This window comes from Cheilinus undulatus, linkage group 4, assembly GCF_018320785.1.
Source record: "Cheilinus undulatus linkage group 4, ASM1832078v1, whole genome shotgun sequence".
NCBI lineage: Eukaryota > Metazoa > Chordata > Actinopteri > Labriformes > Labridae > Cheilinus > Cheilinus undulatus.
Window position 1 is genome coordinate 44,246,668 of NC_054868.1, and position 26,228 is coordinate 44,272,895.

Consider the following 26,228-nt stretch of genomic DNA (forward strand, 5'->3'; position numbering starts at 1 on the left):
CTTTGTGGTCCTCTGGGAAATACCTAATGACATCAAACAGAGCTGACACTACTTTCTATCAACTCGTTTCCCTCATAACTTCATAATGATCCTTACTACCTGAAGTCAAGCAGCTGAAGTGGCGTGTCAGTGTGCAAATACAAAAAGACCTATTTTAGTTGTACTAAATAGTAGTGTATGACAAAGGACATATATCCGTAGCTGGATTTGTCTCTAAAAATGTGGGGCTTAAATTAAGAATATAGCCACATCTGCAGGCACCACTACACCTCCAACTACAGGCAAAGTTAGATCTACTTGTTGGCATCTGAAAGTATCAGAAGTGTCTTTCCTCATCCGTGACTGTCAGTGACTCATCAACAGCAACAAAAAAAAAAACTCCCCGTCCTCTGCCCCGGCTGATTCAGCTGCCGTACATTCCATCCCCTCCACTGTCTCCTCTCTTTCTGTGTTAGCAAGTAGTGCAGTAAAATCAACTCCTAATCAATATTTATCAGCTCTGATTCCAACAAAACACGGGGAAACACAGGGAATGTGGCAGCAGGAAAGGAAACTGGGACTAAAATCGCACTGAGAGGTGTACTGAAGAGCTACACAAGCACACCAAATGCATAGAGCTAAAAGGCGGTGTAGATTTAACACAGAAGTATAAACCAGGCTTTAGAGGTTAACTTTATGAATTAATAACAGTCAATTGTTTTGAACTTGTTGTTTCATGTCTAGTTCAGTCACTGGATAAATAAGGAAGGTCTCTAGAGTCTGACAGATAATAGTCGTGATACAGCCATGGTACTGGAGTCTGATATGGTGTCAGTGGTACAGCGGCTGGACGTATTCTGGTGGGAAAATGCCTACTCGGCCTCTGCAGCGCCCCCTCCAGGACAGATGGCTCGAGCAGTCCAGCAGGTCGATGATGTCACCGCGCAGGAAGTGGAGGTGAGCGGTGTGAGGAGGGGTGTAGTCACAGAGCGCGTGGGCTAGACGAGGCTTCTACACACACAAAGACAGAACATTAAGCCATGACATCATGTACAATAGGTGAGCTATTTTAAACATGAATGCTATGATTCATCGTACCGCCATAACTGGTTCAAGCAGACGCTCCGGGTGAGACGGGTGAGAGAAGAGGCGGGCAGTGGGGAGAGACTCTTGAGAGCTGCTTTTGTAAGGGTTGGGGTAAGGGTTACGTCCAGGGTGGGAGAGCAGGCGAGGGGATAAGGGTGGGTCTTTGAGGAGGACCACTTTCTCCACGGCAATGCTGTGAGTCCTGTAGTAATCCACCAGACGGTTCAGGGAGCAGAAAGACTCGTCCCAGATGCAGTACTGACCGCCACCCTCCAGCACCCGGAAATGCTCCACCCTGTCCCCGTAGCTGCAGAGTAAGACAGGAGGGAAGAGTTAGACAGGTATCAGCACCGAAAAGAATGAGACAATGTTGTTTTTCATTCCTTGGGATGCTTTTCAGACATTCACACCTCTGTCAGTGTGGGAAATGGCACCACAATCACCTGAGTGTGTGGGTGTTTCCTTTAAATCATCACAGGTGGTAAATTCCCAAGCTCAACACACATGCACATGAATAAACACATTATTCTGGTCTGAGCAGTTTTCAAAGCTCACAGAGGTTCAGTGGTTCGTGAGGTTGTCTCATACAATCTGTGTATCTAGATGAGTGAACTTTAAGATCTAATGACAGAAGTAGGTCAGAAAGAGCTGAAATAAGAGGCAGAATCATTAATAAGCTGATCACATACAACAACTGCTTCAATTGTGAAACATGCTTGTTTCAGACTTTCTTCCAGCAAAACATACATATTTTCTGTCTCTAGCATCTCAAAAATGATGAATATGGTGTATGTTTTTGCATATCTGCACGACTGTTATTGATTTATTTCTATTTATTAAAGCTACTGTGAAGAAAGATACAGTCACATGCATACATTTTAGGCATGTAGGGCACTAAAGACACATGTCGACATACGTGTGCTGCTCTGCAGGCAAGGTCAAGCTCAACAGCATCTCTTTTGTCCGGGCCTTTGTACCAGCAGTTTTCCTGCCCTTTGGACACCCACAGCATGACCAGGGGCTTGTGGCAACCCTCCAACCCACCCAGATGGTACCCTGGCCATGCTTACCAGCCACATCCACCCCTTACTCTGCCCTAAAGGTGTGGACTTTGTTTTTTTTTTTAATTTTTTTTTTGTTTTCAACAGATTATTTTCCCATGCCCCTGGTAATATGCAAGGACATCCAGAACATGATCAGGGTTGTGTCAATCCTCCGTCCAACCTGATGGTGCCATCAGGCAGTCTTGTACTCCATTACACTCTTTACTTCAGCCGTAATTTTTGGCACAAACATGCCTAAAAGCACAAGAAGTACAAGACATATTCCCCAAGGAGAGAGGAAAGTGTATCATATTATATTGTAACGTGACAACACTTATCATTTTGTCATATTGTATCATCTTATCAACAGAAACCGCAAATACTTCTTTTACTGAAAAGACAGAACAATCTCTTGACGGTGGTGATGTTGTGGGGCAGTGTTTCTTGACCTAAAATAGCGTCTGACACCGTCAACCATAAAATTCTTCTGCCCAAGCTGTCATCTTTTAATTTTTCTAAAAACACAGTTGATTTGTTCAAGTCCTATCTTCTAAATAGAGAACAGTGTGTAAATGATGACAGACAAACATCCTTTTTAAAAAACACAACGGGTATCCCCAAGGGTCAATTCTTGGCCCTTTGCTTTTTAGTCTTTTTATAAATTATATGCCCAAAATTTGTCCAGACATTGGCATCCAGCTCTATGCTGATGATTCAGTCATCTATACTCCTGCTAAGTCACCTATCAAGGCAGCAGAGATCTTGACTGACCACATGTATGAAGTCCAACAGTGGAACTCAATCATCCTGTTTTAAATCTAAATAAGACTGTGTAAACATGCTTCTCCATAAGGAAATGGTGTCCACTTGAATGTTTTTGTGTTAAGATAAAGACTAAATAAATGCAAGAGGTTAATGAATTCAGATTATTGGGGGTCATTTTAGATCCACAGCTCAGGTTTGATAAACACGTGAAGAAAATCCCTAAATCAGTAATGTGCAACCTAAATTGTTTTAAATTAATTAGGCAGTGCATACCAACTCAGGCAGGTCAGGTATTTATGCACTCCAAGATCTTCTCTCATTTCTCATATTGTATGACAGTCTGGGCTCAGCGTTCACCTTTAACAATTAGAAATCGTTCATCCTTGTACAATAAAGCCCTAAAAATAATGGACAAAAAATCCGTTGGCATCACTGCCACATTTTGAAAAAATACAATCTACTGAGCTTTGAGAGCTTCGTGCATCTTTCTTTCCTTAAATTAGTCTTTAAATGTATTAATAATCGTTCCCCTGAACCCTTATCCAAATTTGTTTGAAGACAGAACAGCAGCAGAGTAACAAAAAGCACAGTGAACAGAAACTGTAGCATACAAAAACGTAGATCAACATTTGGACAGTCAGCCTTCTCTTTTAAAGGTTGTAAACTCTGGAATTCATTACCAACAGAATCAAACTAATCACAGATTTAAAATCCTTCACTACAAAGGTCAAGTGCTGGATGAAAGCAAACCAGAGCTGTAATCATTCTTAGACTGCCATGTTTTTAACCTCCTATTTGAACTGGTTTATAGAATTTGTTGTTTTTTTATGTGGATATGTATTTTATTGTCCCGTTATTCTATAAACTCTTGTGCCTTTTTATGCTGTTAGATGTTGTACATTTTATGAACTGTTCACCCAAAGGCCCAACTAGGGACAAGAGTTGGAAATTAGCAATTGCTGTAAACTCTGTACAGCACATCAGATTCATGCTCATAGCATAATATGTCACCTAATTACACCAAATTCGATTATATCATATCCTATCATTATATCATATTGTAATGTATCATGTTGTTTCATTTCATATTGTTTATTTCATATTTTTTAAACCATATTATAATGTACTGTGACATATCATTTTGTACCGTATCCTAAAGTTTCATATTTTACTGTATTTTTTATCTTACTGTATTGTAACATGTTGAATCCTGTCTTACAGTGTTGTATTGTTTCCTGTTGTATTATTCTAGTCATATTGTGCCAAATAGTACCGTATTTTTTTCTATCAACTGTATTGTACTGCATTGTATTTTATTGTATTGCATAGTATCATATGATCTTTGTAGCTTTGTATTTTTTAAAGTATTGATAATCATTGAGTTACAATTTTTAATTTAAGACCCCAAAAAATCAGCAAATTTAAAACATCATGCTATACTGAACCATACTGTATCATATAATATCATTTAAAAAATTGTAGGATTGTAGTATATCTTTGTATTGTATCATATCACATTGTGGTATATTATTAAATCAATTTATATCCTATCCTTTATATCCTTTATAGTGTCACTGTATTAAATCTTGGCATTTTAGTGTATTGTTTCTAATCATGTTGTATTGTATAGTATTACATTGTACTGTATCATACTGAATTGTATTGTATTACATCAGAATTTTTAATATTTTACAATATTTTATTGTATTATATTATATTATATATTGTAAGGTATTGTATCCTATCTTGTCATTTTATATCAAGTCTTATTGTATTCTACTATTCATATTGTGACTTTAGCACAGTATTGTATTGTCTTTTATCACATTGTTGTCACCAACAAATAAATCAGAGCTTTCACTGGTGCTGACCTCTTGGCCAGGCCACCCTTGTAAAAGAGATCTCAATTTCAATGGGTCTATATCTGGTTAAATAAAGGTTACATTAAAAAGAAAAATGTTTACAAGTGACTTGACTTGATGTAAATGTCCACAAGCTCTTTGCGTCAGAGCTTGATGCATATTAGATAAATCTTTATCTTATTTTATATGGTTTTAAACTTTATAAAGGTATTACATTTTTTCATATGCTAGAAAAGAATCTAAATGATTCGACTCATATTAAAGTTGCTGCTCATAAATGTTCTGCCAATGAATCAAAATCAAATCAAACTTTATTTAAAATAATAAAATTTAAAAATAATAAAAATAATAAAAACAATAAATGTATAGATTAAAATTGATCAATTATTTAAAAAATCAAGCTTATTTAATTGATAGAAAAAATTACTGATAAATGCATGTGATAAATGTGTATGATAAATGTAAAATGGCATTAGCAGCCGCTCTAATATAGACGGGTCTAAGCTTTAAAGCAGCCAGTTTACATTTTTGATAAACATTTCATTTTATTGTCATTTCTATTTAAAGGAACATCACACCTACCATTAAAAACCTCTCCTGTGATTTGTGAAAAGAGGAGAACCAACACCTCAGCATTTTACATATAATCCTAGTGTTACTGTGTGTCTATTTTATAGAGAGTATCTGCCCTGTATTGTTTCTTTATCTAATGATTTAAAGACTGAAAAGCATTTAACTTTAAAAACAAACACACACAGAATTAGGTCTTTTGTCCCTCCCTTACACACCTGAAAATAATTATCTAATTACTCTGAAATGAGTATGACATCATTTTCACTGCTCTGATGAAGGCTTCTTCACTCAGATGTGTGAGAGGTGCGTGGATTATATCATGCCCTAGTTAATATTTTCATATTTGAACAGTTATTTCCTCACACCAATAGTTCCTGAGAATGATCCCACATCCTTCTCTTCAGTTTGTTTCTTTGTACCTCCCGTTTCTGTTGTTTGTTCCCAATGTAGGTTAATTAGAAACCTTAATTTCCCCTCGGTGCATTTCTTTTAATATGGTGTTGTGCATCCTGTGTCCAAGTAAAAAAAAAAAATGCTGCATACAAAATATTCTCCATAAAGATGAAACTGTTTATTGTGTACTCTTCCAGAACATTTATTCTGAGCATGCGTGTGGTTGGTCAGCTAAACAATTAAATGTTCCAGAAGCAGCTACATCAGGTTAAACTAGCATAAAAACTGCAGCAATGTGTAACCACATCCAGCTCAGGTATGTGGAAGTTAACCTGCAGGAGGGACTAAGGGCTAGTAGTGGCTAACGCTAGCCACATTCAAAAAAACTACTTTGACATTCAGTACAGTAGTTTACAAGCAGAGTGAATAGTGCCACACATTTCAGCAGAGTTTAAAATAGCTGCCAATTTTATACAAGATGCAAAAGATCTAAACTTTAATGATACTAATCATTTAAGCTCGTGGCCTTCATCTGGGTAGTCAATAAACATATTCTACCAACGTGGACATCTCCCGTTAGCATTTTCTTTTCTATTTGATCCATAACTGCATGCGGCGTGTCGGACAACTAGGCGAGACCTTAATTCTCTAACTTCTCGGTGCCTGTGCCATGCATATCAGGCGCTTGAGAGCACACATGCAGGCAGTCTGAAGGCTCTGCATGTCCCATCTAAGATGCGCATCTCACAAATCCAGTCAAACAAGCTTAAAGGTCACACATTAGTGCAAAATACACTTTTTCGGGCTTTTCTAGCAAAAATATGAGCCCCTGGTCTGACCACAATCCCCCCAAGAATCAGAAAAATCCATTCCCTCGCCCCATCTCTTTCTCCACCTTTCAGAAAACGTGTGCTGAAACAAGCCGTTCTCAATATTCCCCTCATGATGTCATGCAGGGAGTTAGCCCCAGGTTCAGTTGGCCCTCCCCACTTGAAAGAAAGTTCAGCCCTCTTCTCCTGATCCAGGGGAGCCACATCCCTTCAGCCAAATCTATTTCCTGAGAGGGGCGGAGTCAGACAGCTCAAGCCACAGACACAGAAACAGTTTTTTCTGAGCAGGGCTGAAATAGAGGGGTTTTCAGACATGGAGTGATTTTTCAGCAACAAACCTATTCTTTCATCATATTTACTCTCTCAATCAGAGAGGTCACGTTTGTTTGCTAATATACCTGTTGAGATTTGACATCATGATGAGGATTTGTTGTTTGCCAGTGTGTTCCATCTGAAATGTCCTCACTTTTTTAACAAATGGTTTGCCCCTTAAGTTTAGTACCAAAACACTGCAAATAAAAGGCTTTGGAATTTTTTGTTGGCATAAGACAGTAGACCTGTCTTATGAAACAGATTTAAGAAATTCTACATAAAAAATAAATAAAAACAGATAACCAAATATTTTAAACTTAACATGACCATGACAAAAGCATGGCCATGATGGAACAAGACAGACAGCAGCGAAGTTAACAAAGTTACAGGCATAAAAAAGAGAAAAAAAAAAACAAATCCTGGTCAAAACTGAACTGAATATTAAATCGATACGTGCACACATGCATGACTTTTTAAGTTAGCATACAGAATGTATTTTGGAAGCAGACAGGTACAGCTGACTGTCTAATTCAGAGACAGATCTCATAAAAAAAAAACACGTCTGTGTTTTTTCATGGTGTTAGGGTAAATGGCCTAAAGGCCTGCAGACATGCCGGGAACTGAAGGAATCTCCTGTAATGAGTCTTTGCGGTCTGAAACCATAAAAACATCTTGTGACTCTTAAAAACTCCTTAAACGTTACCTCCCTCTGTCGACACTTCTCAGCACTACACTCTTCACCGTTATAGCATGCTCTTCTGCACTTCAAGAAAATGCAGCTCTGACCTCTTGACTCTCGAAGGCATACAGATGTGAAGCTTTAAACATGCATAAACAAACAGTGTGTACATGCATGAATGTGCTCGTTGACAATTGCATAATGTACCTGTGTTTAATTAAACACTGAGTGCCGTTATGTAACGGCCTGATTATTGAGTGTACCCTCAATGATTAAATGTGTCCCACGTCACTTTGGTGACCCAATTACACCTCCTCTATCTCTCTCTCTCACATACACACTTCTGTCTGTGCTGCTGTTATATTTTTAGTGTGATGGGTTCTTCTGGTTCATATTTAAATGGCCTGACACACTCAGAGACACGTGGATGCTCTGACTTGCTAATGTGCTCTCTGTGATGTAAAACAAACATCTAAAAGCGGCACACGATGTAAAATTTAGATGCTTCTGCCTGCATGAATCTGGTTTGATTCACTCTCTGAGGCGTTAAACAGCTTTCAAATAAAAGACAGAAGCAGATGGTTTTATCCATTCTCCTTTTAAACGCAGAGCAGCTTAAATATGACTGATGCACAACAGACATTTCAGTGTTTATTAACATGATAATGTGTGAATAGATATCAGAGGGGTGTTATGTCTGTCTGCCTGGGGTTTTGGTGAGCTGTCATGGTGCGTTTACTGACCTAACGGAGACAGAAAACTCTCCAGGAGCTGATTCACTCTCCCTCACCAGAAACACGCCCGTGTCCTGCCAACGGAGACGCTTTTCAGCATTGAGTCGAGACACCCGCCCTGCAAACCACCTAAAATAAACACATAAAAGCAGGTCAACGATATTCTTGGCTTGTGCTAAAAATAAGAGCTGATGAAAACCAAAGGACTGTTTTAACTGGTTAAAGCATGATGTGAGAGTCTGGATAAAAATCAACAAAGTTTTATCAAACAGTGGCTCCAAAACACAAGTTAGGACCCTGATGTTTGGATAATACCAAGAGGATAAGTGCTGCTGAAAATATAAAATACTTTTTTCTTTCAAATTCAGCAAAAAAAAGTTGAAGTTCTGAGATTAAAGCCAGAATCATGAAATTAAAGTTAGGATGGAGATTAAAGTCAGTTTTCTGAGATTAGAGTAAGAATTCTGAGATCAAAGTGAGAATTGAGATTAAAGCCAAAATTCTGAGATGAAAATCAGAAATCTGAGATTAATGTCAAAATTGAGAATAAACTCAACATACGGATGTTGATGTCAGAATTCAGAGATTAAGGTCAATCATCAGACCAGTAACAAGAACAAGAAAATCAGAATGTTGAGATTAAAGTCTGAAATCCAAGATTAAAGTCAGGTTTTGAGATTTGAGATAAAAGACAGAGATCTGACATTTAAGTCTAAATTCTGAGATTAAAATCAAGTCTGATATTAAAGTCTGAATTCTGAGATTAAGGTCAGGTCCCAAGACTAAAGTAAAATTCTGAGATTTAAATCAGGTCTGGGGTTAAAGTCAGAATTCTGAGATTAAGTAAGATTCTGAGATAAAAGTTGATTCTGAGACTAAAGTCAGAAATTTGAGATTAATGTCAGGTCTTAGTTTAGAGTCAGACAGTCAGTCTGACCTTTTTCTCAGAAATGGAAAGAAATTTTGCATCTTGGTTTTTCCAGTTGCTCTTAAAAATCATATGTTTTCTTGCGTCTAATAATAAATCTTTAAGTATTCTAAAACAAAATCAACTTAATGTTTTGATAAAGATAAAACAATCAGAGATTATTTTTGACACAGATTAATGCAGACGAATTTCATTTTTTTACGTGTTCAAACTGATCTTGATCAAAAAACTCTTTGGGAATTTTTTGTATCTGGTTGCAACACAAAGTTTGTCTGTATTTAGTAAAATGTGTCGGAATAATACTTTCAATCATCATTATGCGGATTTAAATTAATACTACAGTGATCATTTTGCATTTTTAACTTGTTTGAAATACACATTTAATCAATCAATAAAATGTGGCAGCTTTGATTGATTCAACCTTTTGGAAACTCTTGCCTCATTTCTGCTCTTACTTGTGTAACATTAAAATCCTTTTACCTGTGTAAAAACTTCAAAAAGTCACAACCAAGCAGGTAAAAAACACATGGCATATTTTCCTTTATAAAGGATCCACAAGCCAAAGAGTTTCGAAACCACTGATGCCAAAGATTTTAGTCAAAAAAACACATGCATGAGGATTTGTTTTGCCATAAAAATGTGTTCTTTCTTCTTCTGAAGATTTTTTAAATGAAAAAAGTAAGTGTATTTTACGGATAAGGCAGGAGGGAAATGTAGTTCTCTGGCACGTAGCCTCTCTTTCCCTGGATCTCTGCTGTGAACCAACAAGAATCCTCGTCCATTTCTGTCACCTGAAGCACACATGCACAGTTATTCTCACCATGTAAACACGCAGTCTTCTCTTAACTTCAGCCACTTTTAGACCAATCAAACGTTTACACCCTAAGACACAAACACTTACCTTGATGATGTCGCCCTTCTGGAAACTGATCTCGTCCGCCTCAGATGCTGTGAAGGAGAAAAGAGCCACCGCCTCCATGATGAACAAATGAGGAGAGTCAGCTACAAAAATAGTTTCACTTCATGAATGAAGAGAGCGAGAATACAGCGGTGTGTGTGTGCAGCAGAGCGGGGCAATGACACTCTATTACAGGATGAGATAATCAGAGTGGATATGTGCGTGTGCTCATTAGTTAATGAGGAGAGTTTGGCTCCGCGCGTGTGTCCCTCCATTACTCCATGTGACTCAGTGTGAGTGAACACGTGGAGATCTCCATCTCTGAAGTCTACGCTCACTTTAAACTCCGGGGGCTTCAAACGCAGATTTTCCTCCGGGGAAATTAGCGACAGAGGAAGAAAAGAGGAAAGGAATAAAAATAATCCAGAGTGGAGAGTGATGACCTGAGGACTTTCTTTATATGAATATCACAACTTTGTCTTCGCTTAACACAGTTATTCCAGCTGTTTCTATTGACCCACATTTCCATATTCTAAAAGCTTTAACAGTGATAACATTTAACTTTAGTTAGACATAATAGTTGACAGTAATTAGGTGCAACCACTGGGCTGCATTATCTAAAGTATTAAGGAACCAGAAGGCTGATCTTAACAACTGTATATAAAGAAATTATGACTAAAACCACACTGAGCAGCTACGATATTAAATGCTTTACCTTCCTCTCCTCTGTTGACTGCACTCTATTTCAAATCAGGGGTATGTGTCTGCAGATTTTCCCATCATGCCCTTGGGCAGAGCATTTAGATGTGTTTCATATGTGTTTACTTGCATTAAGATATTACCTGTTGTTCAGTGATCCCTGCTGACATTGCTTTGGTCATTTTTCAAGTGGACTGTTGTCGTTTTTGTTGCTAGACACATTTGCACCATGAGTGAAGTTATCCACTGAGTTAGCATTCCCATCTGTGACTTAGGACGCTTCATGCATATTCTTCATCATATCGTATTTTAAGATATTTAAAACTTTCAAAAGTGTAGTCTAACTTCAGCAAAGTTGTATAGAAAGGTGATTCTCAACTGGTGGGTTGGGACCCAAAAGTGGGTCCTGAAGCTCTGTCCAATCGGTCGCGCATGTTGAAAAAGAAATTAGTCAGAAATTCTGTACACAGAAGCCCTACATAGGCACAGGGTAAATTTATGCATTTTTAGGTTTTCCTTTGATAACGAGTAAATTTCAGTATTTGTTTCAAGCTTTCTACTCATTTACCTCTTTTTCTTTGGATAACACTTCTGGTTTTCCCAAGCTAAGAAAGACATTCTTCAGGAATCATGAAATTTTTATGCTGTCTTGAAAAAACCAGAGTAAAATAAGATGCATGTATGTAATTTCTCCTGTAGTGATGTGCTTTTAAGCCTGTTTATTGTGTCTTGTCTCTTTATTAAGTATGTTTTTTTCATTTAGGGCCAAAAAATTTATTTGGTAAATTTGAGCGGTTGAACATTTTGGGAAAACCTAGGTCACGATTGCTCTTGAGGTGGTTGTGGTGGGTCCTGATGCCCAACCAGTTGAGAACCGCTGTTATAGAAAATTTAGATGAACATCTGTCTGATCTGTGTTGTGTTGTACTTATGGCTTTCAAATGATCAAACATTTAAATCGTGACTGATCTCAGAACTGTAGTAGTTTATTATGATTATTCTCAATTTTTAAAACATTCTGTGATTCCAGTATTTTGCATTTAAAGCAGGTTGTGTTTCATTTTGGCTTTTGTACTGTCTGAACTAAGGGTAACTGACTTCCTGTTTGGATACACACCTGCTTTTATTTTGAAGATTATGACATGAGCTTAACCGGGGATAAAATAACTTGTTATGGATTGAGAGGAAATAAGGGAACAGCCAAATAGTGATTATTTGAGCAGTGGTGAACTTATTTTACATCACTGTGGCTGCAGGGAGACAATGCAGTGGCTTATCAGTCCCAAAGATGTTACAGCCACCTATCCAAGGTGTGACATTTCCTGTTGCTCTTAAACCGCACATTAAATCATCAGTTCTGTCATTTTTCAGATGTGTAATGCTACCTGGAGGTTTAGTCCCTCCACAAGTGAAAGGTGTGCACATGTAAATATGTAAGAAATGCTGTTATTATTATTGCTATTTTTGTTATCTTTTATTCAAGTACATTTTTCTTTCTTACTTTCTGTTATGTATTGCTAGTTACTTTTTCCTCTCCTGTTGAGCTTATGTGATATTCAAATTCCCCCCAGTAGGGATCTATAAAGGTTTATCTTATCTCAACAAAAGCGTGCTGAAAGGGACAATAAAGCATGAGATTAATGTGATTTTAAAAAATGAATGCACGTATTGTGGACCCTAATCAAATTGCGATTAATACATTAATGCAGAAATCTCCAGCTGTATTGTTTCTGTTTGCTTACAAAAATGAAGCTGGTAATGAAGGAATAAACATTGATACCGATGCTTCTGTTTGACCTACAAAAGACAACAAGACCATCAGAGGCAACCAACCACTGCTATCAATAAATAAATAAACATATTATGGTTTATGCTTTCTGGTGTCAGAATGGATGACTGATTGTACGCTGCTAAAATAACCTCTCTGTTCACATTTTCTACACCGAATATTGATTCTGAGTCAGACATTAAGCATCCAAAGTTTGACAGACTGATTTTCAACAAAAATATTTTCACATTCCCTAAGGATCAACAAAGTTTGTCCATCCAGTCACCAATGAGTGGTCATCATGAAAGGTGCTCGATATCACTTCATTTACACTGATTTAATCTTAGTTTAAAAATCTTTGAACTAGCATTATGGCTCCAAAAATGGCTTTCAAGAAAGAAAGTGTGTTAGTCTCTTAATACTGACTGAGGGAAAGTAAAACATTTGAAACAAAGTCAACACAACATCAACAATTACCCCAATTTTTGGATGATTTCAGAGATTATTTATTTTCTAAATTTCAGCAGTTTATTTTCAGCAAGAAAACAAATATCAGTGGAAATGCATGACATTTTGTTCGGCATAAAAATAATAATGGAATGAGTATTTGGAGTTTGAAAGGTTCCCAATAAAGCTGCTTCGTTGTTTTTCATGAAACATTTTAGGGTGAGGTGTGACAGTGATGTTTTTGGAGCCAGTAAGAACAATATTTAGTCAAAAGAATGAGAATATCCATACTCCCTTTCTGTAGATGGAACTTGTAAAACATGGCAGTCATGCTCTGAAGCAAACCCTTCTATATAACTGAATGCGACCAAAATTTACAATTTGAACTTTGTGCTCCAATAAAGAAGACTTAAAACAAGTGACTGGTAACATAAATTAGGGGTTCCCAAACTTTTCAGCCAGTGACCCCCAAAATAACGGCGTCAGATACCGGAGACCCCCACCTTCCCTTGAGGGGAATAAAGTGCACAATGTTGCACAAAGCATCATGATTAAAACTCACATTTTAGGTAGTTTTTAGAACATTTACTCACATTTAAGCACAAGTATCACTTGATAACTAGGTTTTATCTTAAACTGAACTCTTTTTAACAACATTTTTACAATAATGTATAAAACGTATGATTTTAACTCATTTTAAATTTCTATTTGTTTTTTGAAAAGCATCCTGCGACCTCCCTTTACTTTCTCGCGACCCCTACTTTGGGAACCACTGACATAAACTACAAGGAAAGTTTACAGCCATTTTCTCAGACTTCTATGTAAGCTGACTTACTTTTGCAATCAATCTTAAAATAGGCTGAACAAATCTTTTTTCTTAAACCCAGATTCTATGGTGACAGTTGTTATCATGGAGCTGATTTATGTCCAAGTTTAAAATTTTGAGAAGTTTTGCTTTAATCCATTTTTTTTGATACCAAACAGAGCTGATATAACATCATGACTGACAGCTCTGTTGACAAATGGTCTCCAAACAGCCACCCAATCCGAATTAGCAGACTGGAGGAGGACAAAAGTCAATAAAATTTCCATAAAAGTGAGTATTTGCTCCAAACAAACACAAGAATCTGATCTGCTGTGGACCTAAGACATCATTGTCTTTGAATCAGTGAGTTTAATGTCTGCTTTGGTTGGTGAAAAATGGTATGATGTAAGTTTGGTGGCTCTACCAGGTAATCGCTTCTGCACACATCTTGGCTGTGATGCCACCACGGCAGCATCTGTGATGGGGGTATTTTGGCTTCAATTTTGCACAAGGGAAATAGGTGGAGCGTCCATATGAATATGCAGTCACTACAGTGCACGTGTGTCAGTAGCAGTCCACTATGACCTCCTGCTCTGTTTCTGCGTCTGGATGAGAGTGAGCGACCCTTACAGTTAAAATGTCCTGCAGCAGAGAGAGAGGAGAGTTATGGATGTGGTCGCTGCTTTGAGTCAGGACGTCCCGCTTCTCGTCTAAACCCAGTGATCTCAACAGCTCACAGACATCAACAGCACACACCTCTCCCATCGCTCCCTCAGTCAGTGTGTCTGTTTCCTGGGCTTTTTTATCTCCCAGTAGCTTTCTGATCTCCCGCCCCCAGCCTTGTTCAGGAAGTTCACAGGACACTCTAGAGACCGTTCCCCTTGAAGCATCTTGTTCCCCTAACAGAGAGCAGACTGTCTCTCTGAGTGTTATCAGCAGTCGACAGGCCTTCAGACCCACGGGACGATCACAGTCAACCAGACCACTCAACAGCGCAGAGATCACACCCTGCTCCACCAGACTCTTCAGCGCCCTGCCCAAATCTGACCCCACCTCCTCTGTGGCTGTGTGAGTGTGGAGGGTGAAGGTCTGCTCAGAAATGACACCATAAGGGTGCTGTGGGGCATCATGTGTGTCCGAGTCCTTCCTGTAACCCCTCTGACCTGAAAACGCTTCGTCCATGAGGAGCTCAGCCAGCTCCAGAGTGTGGAACTTAACCTCCCAGTCCAGATCTGCACCACCCAGAGAGAGGACGCAGCGGACGCTCTGCATCAGGAGAGGAGAAGAAGAGGAGGAGGAGGAGAACCAGGAGATGAAGTACTGCACCACAGCCCTCCTGGAGAATCCCTCTGTGTCTTCAGAGAGGATCTCAAGTAGTCTGTTCACTATTTCAGTCTGAAGGAAGATAGAGGAGAAGATTTTCATCAACAGTCAAATTTACATTACAGTGGAGTGATCAGTAATCACTAAACCTCCCGTTTTTAATGTTTTTCATCATCTCTGACGCACCAAAAAAAAAACAAAAAACATATGCACAGTGCATTTAGAAAGTATTCAGACCCCCTATACTTTTTAAAACTTTGTTATGTTGCAGCCTGATGCTACAAACATTTTCACCTGGATTTGGGGATTTTCTGCCACTCTTCTTTGCAAATCCTCTCAAGCTCAGTCAGGTTGGATAGGGACCATTGGTGGACAGCCGTTTTCAGGCCTCAGAGATGTTCTTTAGGGTTCAAGTCAGGTATTTGGCTGGGCCTCTCTAGGACACTCACAGAGTTGTCCCTAAACTACTCCTGCGATATCTTAGCTGTGTGCTTAGAGTCAGATAAACAAATAAATCGTCATGTTGGAAGGGTAACTTTCAGCCCAACCTGAGATACTGAGCATGGTGGACCAGGTTTTCACTGAGGATATCTCTGTAATTTAGCTTCCCCTCAACCCTGACCAGTCTCCTAGTCCATGCTGCTGAAAAAACACCCCCACAGGATGATGCTGCCACCACCATGCTTCACTATTGGGATGGTATTAGATGAGTGTTGCATGTTTTCCTCCAGATATATCCTTTAGAATTGAGGCCAAATAGTTCAATCTTGGTTTCATCAGACCAGAGAATATTGTTTTTCACAGTCTTGCCATGCAATAACCCTGACTCTGAGCTCTGCAGGCAGTTCCTCTGACCTCATGGCTTGGGTTTTGCTGAGGCCCTCTATAGAGAGGTGTGTACCTTCCAAAATAAAACCCAATCCAATCAATTCTATTTACCACAGGTGGACTCCAGTCATGGTGTCATCACAACACATGTTTCTGTAAAGGGTCTGAATACTTATGTCAATGTGATATTTCAGTTTTTCTCTTTTTGATAAATTTTCAGTTTTCTCTTTGTCATCATGGGTCACCGATAGTAAACTCATGCGAATAAACAGGATTTTTTTGGACTGTACAACAAAACTGACAGAGAAAAGTGTGAGGGGGAGTCCTGGAAGAAGAGATAATGAGGTTGGGAGCACCTTCTCTTCATCATACCGCTCTTGTAAATATAAAACATTTCTATTAGAGTCTGGGTAAAATGCACGGTACACTTAAAAGATGTTGGCAAAAAAATAAATGCACATACCATTTATCACTGTACCTATGTTCTTTTAAGACTAAAGATTTATTACAGAACAAGGTTTTCATGTCATAATCAGAAATTAGAAGTAAATTCACATTTGCATGAGAAAAATACTGTTGTTTTTTCCTTCTATGCTATTTGAATCACAGCTCTGATTTAAGTCACAACCTTCTGTGTTGTCACTCCAGTGAAAGAGCTTTCAAGCCATGTTAAATTTTAATGGCAGCTTGAAATATGTAAAAACTCCAAAAGAAGGCATGATTCAACAAGGATAAGGCATGTCTGTAAAAGCATTAAAAAATAACTACCCAGAATGTGTGACAAGCTGGAAGCCAAAATATTAAAAGTTCAGACAGTTGATTAGTAAATAATGTTTCATGTGCTATCAAAAGTCAACAGCTTTAATAGTCTGCCTACCTCCTCCTGAGAGAGTGCTGCCCCCTGCTGCCAGCTGTGTGTCATTGTCTTTGCCAGTGCAGAGATAGCGCTGGCTCTCACATAACTCTCTGTGTCCTGAAGCGCCTCCCTCAGGAGAGGAGTGGTACAGCAGCCTCCCAGCAGAGCCTCAGTCACATTACACATCTCCTTGGCCGATTTTAGAGGGACACCAACGTCTGTCATCTGTCCCAGAAACTCCACAGAGGAGTCTCTCACCTCCCAGCGCATGTCACACACACGCTTCTTCACAACGTCAGCCAGATCTAAGAGTAACAAACATGGAGAATTGTAATCCAACGATAGTCACAAACACTTTCTGTGGATTCACCACTGAGAGATTAAATAAAGGTTACCTCGTCTAAGCTGGTCTGTTATAAAGGAGATGTCTGTGCACACGCTGATCCACTTTAACAAAGCCTGGTAAGACTTGTGGAGCACCTGAAAAACACAGACAGTGTCATGTCAATGAGAGAATAAAATTTTCTAAAAACTAGAGACCTTTACCCTGCTAAGGGGACTTAAAGTAAGGCTTTCTTTAAGCAAGACGGTGTGTCTGATGCTGACGTGCTCAGGAGAGCAGGGATGTGAAGGCGTGCTTTCCAGGGCCTGATCCAGCTCACCGGATCTGTGGTCCAAATGTAGGGGGCGGAAGCTGGGATGATATCTAAAGAAATAGGGCACAGGTCTGGAGGATGGAAACCAGGAGGCAAGAGCAGTACAGGACCAAGGTTGATGCGGCAAAGTGCCAAACCAGCATCCACTCCATTAACTATCTTGCTTAAGTTAAGGGCTGGTCTTAAGGACAAATCTCATTATCTTGTAGTTATACAGCATTGCACAATGCATATCTTGATATTTTTCAGCTAAAAAAACATAAATTTTTGGAAAATCAAGATTTTGAAAATTGAAAATTAAGATTTTCTGTTAAACTTTACTGCAGTAATACCTTTAGAAAAACCTACTGTAAGAAGCTGTAATCTTATGATTGTTTTTTGCAACCTTCATATTGCTCATGTGTAACCAAAGTGTTCTAAAACTCAAGGTAAACATCCCCTCAAACAAAGAAAAACGTCCTGCTCAGTTTAAATAATAATATTCACTCTTAATCCTTTTAGTTGAAATTTAAATTAAATGTAGTTTGGTCTGCTTGCCAACATTTTTATTTTACATGCATTCTGTGGCTGATATGATGAGCAGTCAAATACAAATAATATATTTGTATAACCTTCTGATGGTCTTTCTTACTTCCATAGATCATGGAGAGACATAGCATTACTTTCTATCTGTTTCTTAATCAGATAACTTTCAGAGCCTGAGTGTTCATGTAAAAAACCTCCATAGTGCAATTTTAAAGACAAATTTACAGCTCACGCTTTAATCTGTTAAGGACAATTCAATTCAGTTTTGTTACATATTACATGTATATATATAAAATATAAAAGAAACCTTTAATTTCTTTTTTATTTTAAAACAACAAAAAAATCGCTTTAAATCGGAAGTCGAGTTTGGTGTGAAAAAAAATTGGAGATTCCATTTTTTACCATATCACCCAGCCTTAATTTAATGTAAAAATGTTCCAGTAAAAATCAAACATTTAAACCTGTTTGATACCATAATCAATAAAACAGAAGCCCTAGAGCAGTGTTCCTGAACCCTGCTCAACCAAAGAGCCAAACTGTTGAAAATATCTTTACCAAGAGCCACAATCTATGTGGCGAAAAGCAGCAAAAAAAGGTTGAATTGGCTATAAAATTAAGTTACAGGTGGCAAAAATGGTCAAAAAGCAGCAATAAAATCGCAAAAATGGGTGAAAAGCAGCAAAATAGGCATACAATGGTAAAAAATTGAATGAAAAGTGGAAAAATGGGTGAGAAGTGACCAGAAAAAGGGTTACAGGGGGCAAAAATGGTCATAAAGTGGCAAAAAGTGGCAAAAAGGGGTGAAAAGGGGCAAAATAGGCATAAAATGGCAAAAACTGAGTGAAAAGTGGCAAAAAATGGTGAAAAGTGGCAAAATAAGCATAAAATGGCAAAAACTGAGTGAAAAGTGGCAAAAATGGGTGAGACGTGACCAGAAAAAAAGAGTTGCAGGTGGCAAAAATGGTCTAAAAGCAAAACAAAAAGTGAAAAGTGACTAAAACGGGCAAAAAGCAGCAAAGAATGGCAAAAATTGGCAAAAGGGGCATTTGATGGCAAAAGGCGGCTTTAAAGGCCGAAAATGGAAAAAAAAGAAGTGGCATAAATGGGCTAGAATCAGCAAAAATGGATTTAAAGATGCAAAAAAATAGTAAATAAGGGCAATAAAAATATACAGACAAAAAATAAAGGTTGATGATTAAGTTCACCAATTAAAGCCTACTGTGTAAGTGTTGGAAACTAACAGCTTGTGACTTGCAATGGAAAATTTCTGAGGTCAAAGTTTCCCTTTTCTATGGTTTTCTGGGGGAATAATATTTCAAATTAAGTCATAAAAGAGCCACATGTGGCTCTTGAGTCATGCATTGAGTATCACTACCCTAGAGCCTCATTACTGGTCAATTTCTTATTTTTCAATAACAAAAATTGGAGACAAACTCATATAAAATGGCCAAAGTTGTACAAAAACATTGGAAACATTTCTGTGTAATGAAGTCATCAAAAATGTAAACACTCTTGAATTAAATGTGTTTCAAAATGATCAGATCTTTACCATTTTCAATGACCAGCAGCACCAAAAAGCACAGTCACCGGATTATATCATATTTTGTCATATGTCATATTTTGAACCAATAGAGAGAGAGCATTTTTTAAATCGCCAAAATGTTTTGCAACCTTTGGAAAAGTGGGTGGGAAGTAGGGAAACCCTTGTTCCACTCCAGTTCTGCTCACGGCATAGAAGCAAAGGTTTCCCTCACTAGTCATCTGTTCCACCCACTCATCCAGATGTTGCCAACGTATCTGGGCAATTCAAACAGAGCAGCAGGAGCCTGAACGTCACCGGGCCTCACAACCTGGAACTCCAGCTTCACAACTTGTTCCATGACACCTCGGGACATTTTTTTCCATTACTTTTTTCCAACTGAACTGAATTAAACAAGACAAGCATCAGTACTTATATCAGTGCATCCATGTAGCAGCAGGCCAGTGTCTGGATATATAAATATATATATAAGGAGTTTCATTTATAGGTAAGAAAACAATTTACCGTTGGTTCTGAATCAGGATTGTCCAAATATTCAATCAGAGACACAACAACTTCACTGATCTTCTCCTGTGCTCCTGAAACACACAAGATACAATCATCTTATCACAAAAAACACAAATTGTATAAAACTATATTCTTTTATTCTAACAATTATTTTTTTAGTATTTTAAGTCAGTATTTATTGATTCTTAATCTTAGTTTCATTTATGTTGTTGATATAATCATTATCACCTTTTTTTTACTTTTTCCATCAGTAGTTTTAAACCTCTTATTCCCTTAGGTTAAATGACTTTTATATTTTAACTACCTCGAGGTAAAATATAGTTCTAATTCAGATTGACTCTGTCGGGTTTTTTTTTTAAATTTTAGTCTGTTTTCCATTTAGCTTAAATAAGTTTAAACTTCTGGGAAAAGAGAGCATAAATGTATTTTTCTCTTTGTTAAAGATTTTACAAAGAAACACAGCTTCACCTTGGCTGCTGCTCAGAGATGTCAGAGCCTCCAGAGCACATTTCTGAACTTTGCTGCTGCTGATCACGTTCCTGCATGCTTCACTACAACCAGAAGATGAGGGGGGAGAAACACCACTGCAGATCCTCAGCAATGACAGGACTGCAATGACGATCACAGCAGGAGGACATGGGAGGATGTCAGAGGGCTGTGAGGACAAGAAAGAGACAGTCATCAACCCTAATCTGCCTCAAACACTAACATACAGTCAGATGTTTCTGTTGGTATTCCAGCCTCACCAGGAGTGTGATGTGTGGCGTGTGTGTCAGGCAGATACAGATCAGAGAGATGCAGGAGGTTTTACTCTTCAGCTGCTCTGCCATGGAACCCCCATGGTCTTCAACTGCAGGGACAAAAGACATGTTTTTTTAAGACGTTTAAGAATAAACAGTTCTGTTTTAGTGTTTATCTGTGTGGATTACCGGATATGTTTGTGCCCAGAAGAGTGTGACCGGTCACAATGTCGAGTGGAAGCAGAAGCATTCGCACCGCCTGGACTGAGTGGTGAGCATCGCTGCAAAAATGAAGAAACAGCCATCAGGTGTAGATAAATACAGAACTTTTCTCCAAGGTTCCCACTTTTTAAATGAGATTACTTTCCAAGACTTTTCCATGACAACTTCTGAAATTCAAATTTAAAAGATGTGCAGTCTATGGCTATATTCATGAACCCTACATATTTCTAAATGATGACAAATTGATCATAGTATAGTAAAATACACCTGCAGACATACAAATATAATGCTTTGGGCATTCAGGAATTCAGGAATAGTTGTGGGTCAGGAAGAAGGGCTGTGGTGTTTTCTGTGGTAATGTCATTTGTATAAATATTATAAGCAAGGGCTGAACATGAGGCCTGCGGACATTAACCTTTCACTATCAACATCTAATTGGGTCATCCATAAGTCAGAGTGAACACTGGTGAAACATTTGAAGAAAATCCTTTAAAGCATTCTGACAGTAGCAGGTTCACAAGAATGGGCTGGAAAGTAGAGGATGAAAATGAGCCCCAGTGACCTTGATCCATGACTTAAGAGGTTAGATTCTCCACATGAACACAACATGGATTTGACATGGTCCGTAGGTCAAAACCGGATTGGGCCAGAATTCCTAACCCTCCCTCAGGCCCTGGCCAGGTTGAGCTCTATGATAGTCAAAAACGTCCAGTTAGACAGCAGCATAACTATATTTTACCCTAGATTTTTTTCCTTGTTTTTATACCTTATTTTTCTACTTCAGACACGTTAGTGCAGGCCCATCGCACAAATTACAAGATGTTCTGTATATAACTATTTTCTTCAAATATGTTTTTGACATGAGGTAGAAAAGCTGTTAAAAAGTGGCACTGCCAGCTTGCTCCACTCTGAGTACTGAAATAGTACAGTGGGGGGCAAGCAAGAAAAAGTAAATCCGTCATTATCTGTTGTAATGCTCTGTCATTCTGTGACTCAGTCACAAAATTTACTTTTACTCTCTGTGCCCAAAGTCTGTCTTGAAATGGGTAAAAGGAATTTTAGGTATGCTGCTCCTGCTGCCTGAGATCTGCTACAGGAGACGTTATGTCTGGTGGAGCTGGCCTCTTTAAATGTTTTTTAAAGTAAATTAAAAGTGTTGGAGGACGATGTTTGACTAATGATGTACTACTCTGACATGGATTTGTTTGATTTGTGTTTGTAATAGTTTCTCTGTTCTGTTTTTAACACTGTGATTTCGTTGCTGCCCGTCTTGGCCAGGACACTCTTGTAAATTCTGTAGATTCTTGATCTCAATGAGGTTCTCCTGGTTAAATAAATTTAAATAAATAAATGCGACTCAGTTTACCAATAAAGTCAGAGAAGAGTAATGCAGACTGTATCAGTCTGTTAACAGACAAATGATCTCTAAAAGGCTCTGTATCTTCAGTGCTCAGTGATGTCGGCACACTGCTGATCGTCCTCACTGCCTCACTAACTCATAATGTAACAGCCAATCTGTTTTGAAAAATGTCTGTTTTTTATCAGCCTAGGGCTCATGAATGTGATTAATGGGAGGGGACAGGCTGGGCCAGGCTTGAAGAGAATGTGCACTGGCTCGTGTAGCATTGAGCTGGAATTTTTGGGCCCAATCTAAACACTGTGACAGCCAAAATCTTATCAGTTCATCTGGAGTCAGGGAGAACAAAAGGGTAGACAACCTGAGAATATAATGCCTTGACCCTAAGTATTTTAGGCATGGAGGCATAAAAATAAAAAGACAATAAAACTATCCTGCCTCCGCCTTACTCAAATTAATAACAGTAATAATGATGAAAAATGTTCTAGCACAACATATCTCATTCATCAGACTTTTGTGGAGGGTAAAGTTTCTCAGGTCTAAAGCTGTTTCCAGAGTGTTGCCAGCCCTTATCATTATTGTCCAAAAACTATTGTCACTGTTGAATATGATGTTTGAGATAATTAAAAAATAAGAAGAATTTCTAAAAAATTTTTCAGGACAGTTTGATATTTTCTAGGGCATCTTGCTGTTTCTCTCATTTCCATTTGTTTTCCATGACTGGCAAATGTCCAGGTTTTCCAGGATGTAACTTTTAATATCAGGAAACATGACTTCGTCTATCTCAGTTTGCACGGTTGGTGGGGAATTCTGCATGAGGTTGTGAAGTTGTGCAGTGAACTGATACTTACTGAAGACCGCTGCGAAGGAAAGCAGCTGCAGCCTGAATGAGGTCAGACGGCTTGTTAATGTTCAACATGGAGGAGAGCAGATGGCCAACACGCTGGTCTTGGACACGTTCACTTCTGGGGCTGCTGAAGACATGCGTTGACAACAATTCATTAAAACAAAAGTCATGTTACATTATTTATGGGCCTTTCTTTCTGTAAAGTCTACCTGTATGCAGCCAGGATGACGTCCATCAGAGGCAGCGTGAGCTCGCTGCAGCCTGATTTCACCACCTCCTCCAGAGACCCTGTGACAGTCTGGAGCAGCTCATCCTGAAGAGGTGGCCTGGCCTGGTGCAGCAGCAGGGCCAGCAGCTTGAGGCTCTGCAGACTCTGATGGAGCTGTTTGTTGTCTGTGGGTATTAGTGACTCTTTGAGGTACTTTGAGATCAGCTTGACTAAAGCTGTATACTCTGCGCTGGCTTCCATTGGGACAACCGGTTGTTCTAAAGAGGCACTTTTGATTCCATTTAGCTTTCCTTCTCCATTACATCCTTCAGATAGGACAGGCTGGAAGAAGAGGAGGATGTGGGCGAGCATCTGATTTGCAGCTGAAGCAACAAATAAGCTTGAGTCTGTCTGCAGCTGTAGGAGCGGTTCAATGAAGTCTGTGGAGGTCAGGGAAACAGATTAGAAAGTGGTAAGACTTGAAGTTGCCTCCCTTCAGTCATACACTTTTTATGATTTATAACATATACAAGTGTTACCTGACTGTGCAAAGAAACTGAGAGCCTTTGGGTGCTGCAGCAAACTTTTCAAGCCCTGGATCCAACCAATCCTGATACAGGGATCATCCCAAAGCCCTGCTTCTTGCCAGTGCTGAAGGTTGAAGGCCTCATTAAGAAGCAGGCTTTCCTGGAGGAGGAAGAAGGGAGACTGAATCTGTTGTAAACAATTCTGTCAACATTCAGGGGTGTAGCAATGTAGCAAACAGATGACTTTTTCTGTACCTGAAGTGATCTGAAGCCATCCTCAGTGGCTGCAATTAAGCCGGTGAGTTTGAGAGTAAAGGACAGGACACTGGGGTCTGAGTCTTTGTTGCCAATCACAGCGGAGATGAAACCAGTCAGGCATGGGCAGGACCCTAGGAGTGATCCCCCTTCGTCAGGAGAAAAGCGAGACATGAGACAGATTTATTATCCACTTGTACAAACATGGTTGAACCCTTCCTCTCACTCTTCATGCTTTCTATACCTACTTGCTGTATTTATCTATCAACAAACATGCACAAATGTAAGCTTTAAGACAAGAAAAAATATCACCGTAAGACACAGTGCCCTTTTATCTATACATTTTTCAAATAATCTTTAGATAATTCCTCTAGTCCTTATATTGGTGCATTAGTTAACTTTTAATAACTGTGTCTCTGTAACATGGAGCATTTGGAGCATGGTGCTAATGAACAGTTGCTAATTCACCCCAGATAAATGGATGTAAAGAAGGGACAAGTTCAAGATGTTTTATATTCTTTTAATCTGCAGCAAGTTACCCACAAAAATATAGCTAAAGGGATTTTTGTGATACCTGAATTTTTCATTTCAACACTGTAGGAGTAAAAATCAAACAATATGAATACCTGTTACTATGGATGCACAATATTACCAGTATGATATCAGTACTGGCAGATTTTCTGCAATTATTTACAGCAGAAGCAGCAAAAAAACCCCGAACAGAGCAGACATCAATGACAACAGAGTGACAAAGATCAAGTCAGAAGTAGAGAAAAGAGGAGCTGGGGTGGAGGAGGGTTCCAAAAAGCAGCTTGCAGAGGGAGCATCAAAGTGTTGCCAGGCGGGTCACAACTAGATTATTTTCCCAAGGTGTTCAGCCCTAATTTAGAGCATTAAAGTGCGAACTTCCCTCTGTTCCTGTTCGTTCCTAATGACTGTACCCCACTTCCTGACCCCCAGCGGACATTCAGGATCACACGATTGCAACAACCTGTACTAGGAATCTTACACCAAAATAAGTAAAGAAAAAGCATCGGTAGCGGTTTCAAGACTGATTTGCTTGCAGCCTTGATGACTGCAAGCAAAGTCCTAACACCAAAAGAGGCAAGAAATAATGACAGATAGCCAATAACTCACCAAGGGGTGGCACAAAATATAGGCAAAGTATTATTATATTGAATTTCCCTCAGGATTAATCTTGAATTTCCTTTAGGATCAATAAAGTATCTAACTATCTTGTACTCTTGACTTGTGTGATGAGTTAATGGTAATTGGACTACAAATGACATGAGTCACCTGAATGCAAGTTCACTGACCACAAAAGAAGAGGACAAAGTGGAGAAACACAAAGTGGGATTAGAGGTGAAGCTGGCAACAATTTGCAGTGTAAAAAACGGATTTAAAACATGTATTTGACCTGTTTAAGGGTATAGGATTGTCCTGCAGAGTGTCAATCACAAAATCCGTATCGTATTGTTAACCTGCAATACCCATCCTTTTTCTCATGTTTCAGACAGTAGGCTACTAACCAGTCTTGGTGAGCCTTGTGAACCAGTCCAGCAGTTTCTCCAGGCTGGTATCATCAGGTAAGGACCTCCCTGAGTCCGCCAGCACCTCACAAACTCTGGGCAGCAGAGGTACGCACTCTATGTCCATGTTACTGAACTAAGTGTGGTAGTGAACCATCAGGATACGTGTAAGTACTGGTAGGTCTCTAACCTTGACAGATAGATTTCAGTTACATTAATGCATTCATAGCTATCGCTCACTCACGTACTTTATATGCACCATCTTCTAAAATTAGACAGATAAAGCTAGCATGAACGAGAAGCTCCAGTTTTATCAGTAGTTTTACCAACCACCCATCTCGCGGGAAATAGTTTCAGAACAACCGGTACCTTGCTTCCCTCTTCTTTTTCTTTCAGAGTAAAATTTGAGTGTCATAACATTGACAACTGCGCCGCTCGCCGATTTAAAAACATGTGGATAGGCAAGGACCCATTAGCGAGGCCCGGAAACCAGCTATCCCTATGTTC

The 26,228-nt window shown here is 38.9% G+C and overlaps 1 protein-coding gene and 1 pseudogene across 2 annotated transcripts; both read right to left on the minus strand.

The window, feature by feature from the left end:
• Nucleotides 1-810: 810 nt before the first annotated feature.
• LOC121509048 lies at nucleotides 811-10,163 on the minus strand (annotated as a pseudogene).
• Nucleotides 10,164-13,047: 2,884 nt separating this feature from the next.
• Nucleotides 13,048-26,096, minus strand: brat1 (BRCA1-associated ATM activator 1). 2 transcript variants are annotated; one of them, XM_041784250.1, is made up of 12 exons: nucleotides 25,722-26,096; nucleotides 24,193-24,341; nucleotides 23,950-24,097; nucleotides 23,412-23,850; nucleotides 23,207-23,326; nucleotides 20,966-21,057; nucleotides 20,783-20,886; nucleotides 20,505-20,691; nucleotides 20,034-20,107; nucleotides 17,204-17,288; nucleotides 16,830-17,113; nucleotides 13,048-15,196 (listed from the first exon to the last, which is right to left on the minus strand). In XM_041784250.1, exons 1-12 carry the CDS (start codon nucleotides 25,846-25,848, stop codon nucleotides 14,366-14,368), a joined length of 2,640 nt encoding a protein of 879 aa, XP_041640184.1. In that variant the 5' UTR covers nucleotides 25,849-26,096; the 3' UTR covers nucleotides 13,048-14,365. The 2 variants fall into 2 exon arrangements, with proteins under 2 accessions (XP_041640184.1, XP_041640183.1); XM_041784249.1 differs by having other exon boundaries at nucleotides 23,207-23,329.
• Between the last annotated feature and the right edge of the window lie 132 nt (nucleotides 26,097-26,228).

Bases quoted from the DNA above. Each gene is read 5' to 3' on its own strand.
- brat1 (XM_041784249.1), bottom strand. From the start codon at position 25,848: ATGGACATAGAGTGCGTACCTCTGCTGCCCAGAGTTTGTGAGGTGCTG. The intron at 23,330-23,411 runs GTAGACTTTACA...GCATGTCTTCAG, and splicing joins GTCATCCTGGCTGCATACAG to CAGCCCCAGAAGTGAACGTG. The intron at 20,887-20,965 runs GTAATCCACACA...TTGTCCCTGCAG, and splicing joins TCTGGGCACAAACATATCCG to TTGAAGACCATGGGGGTTCC.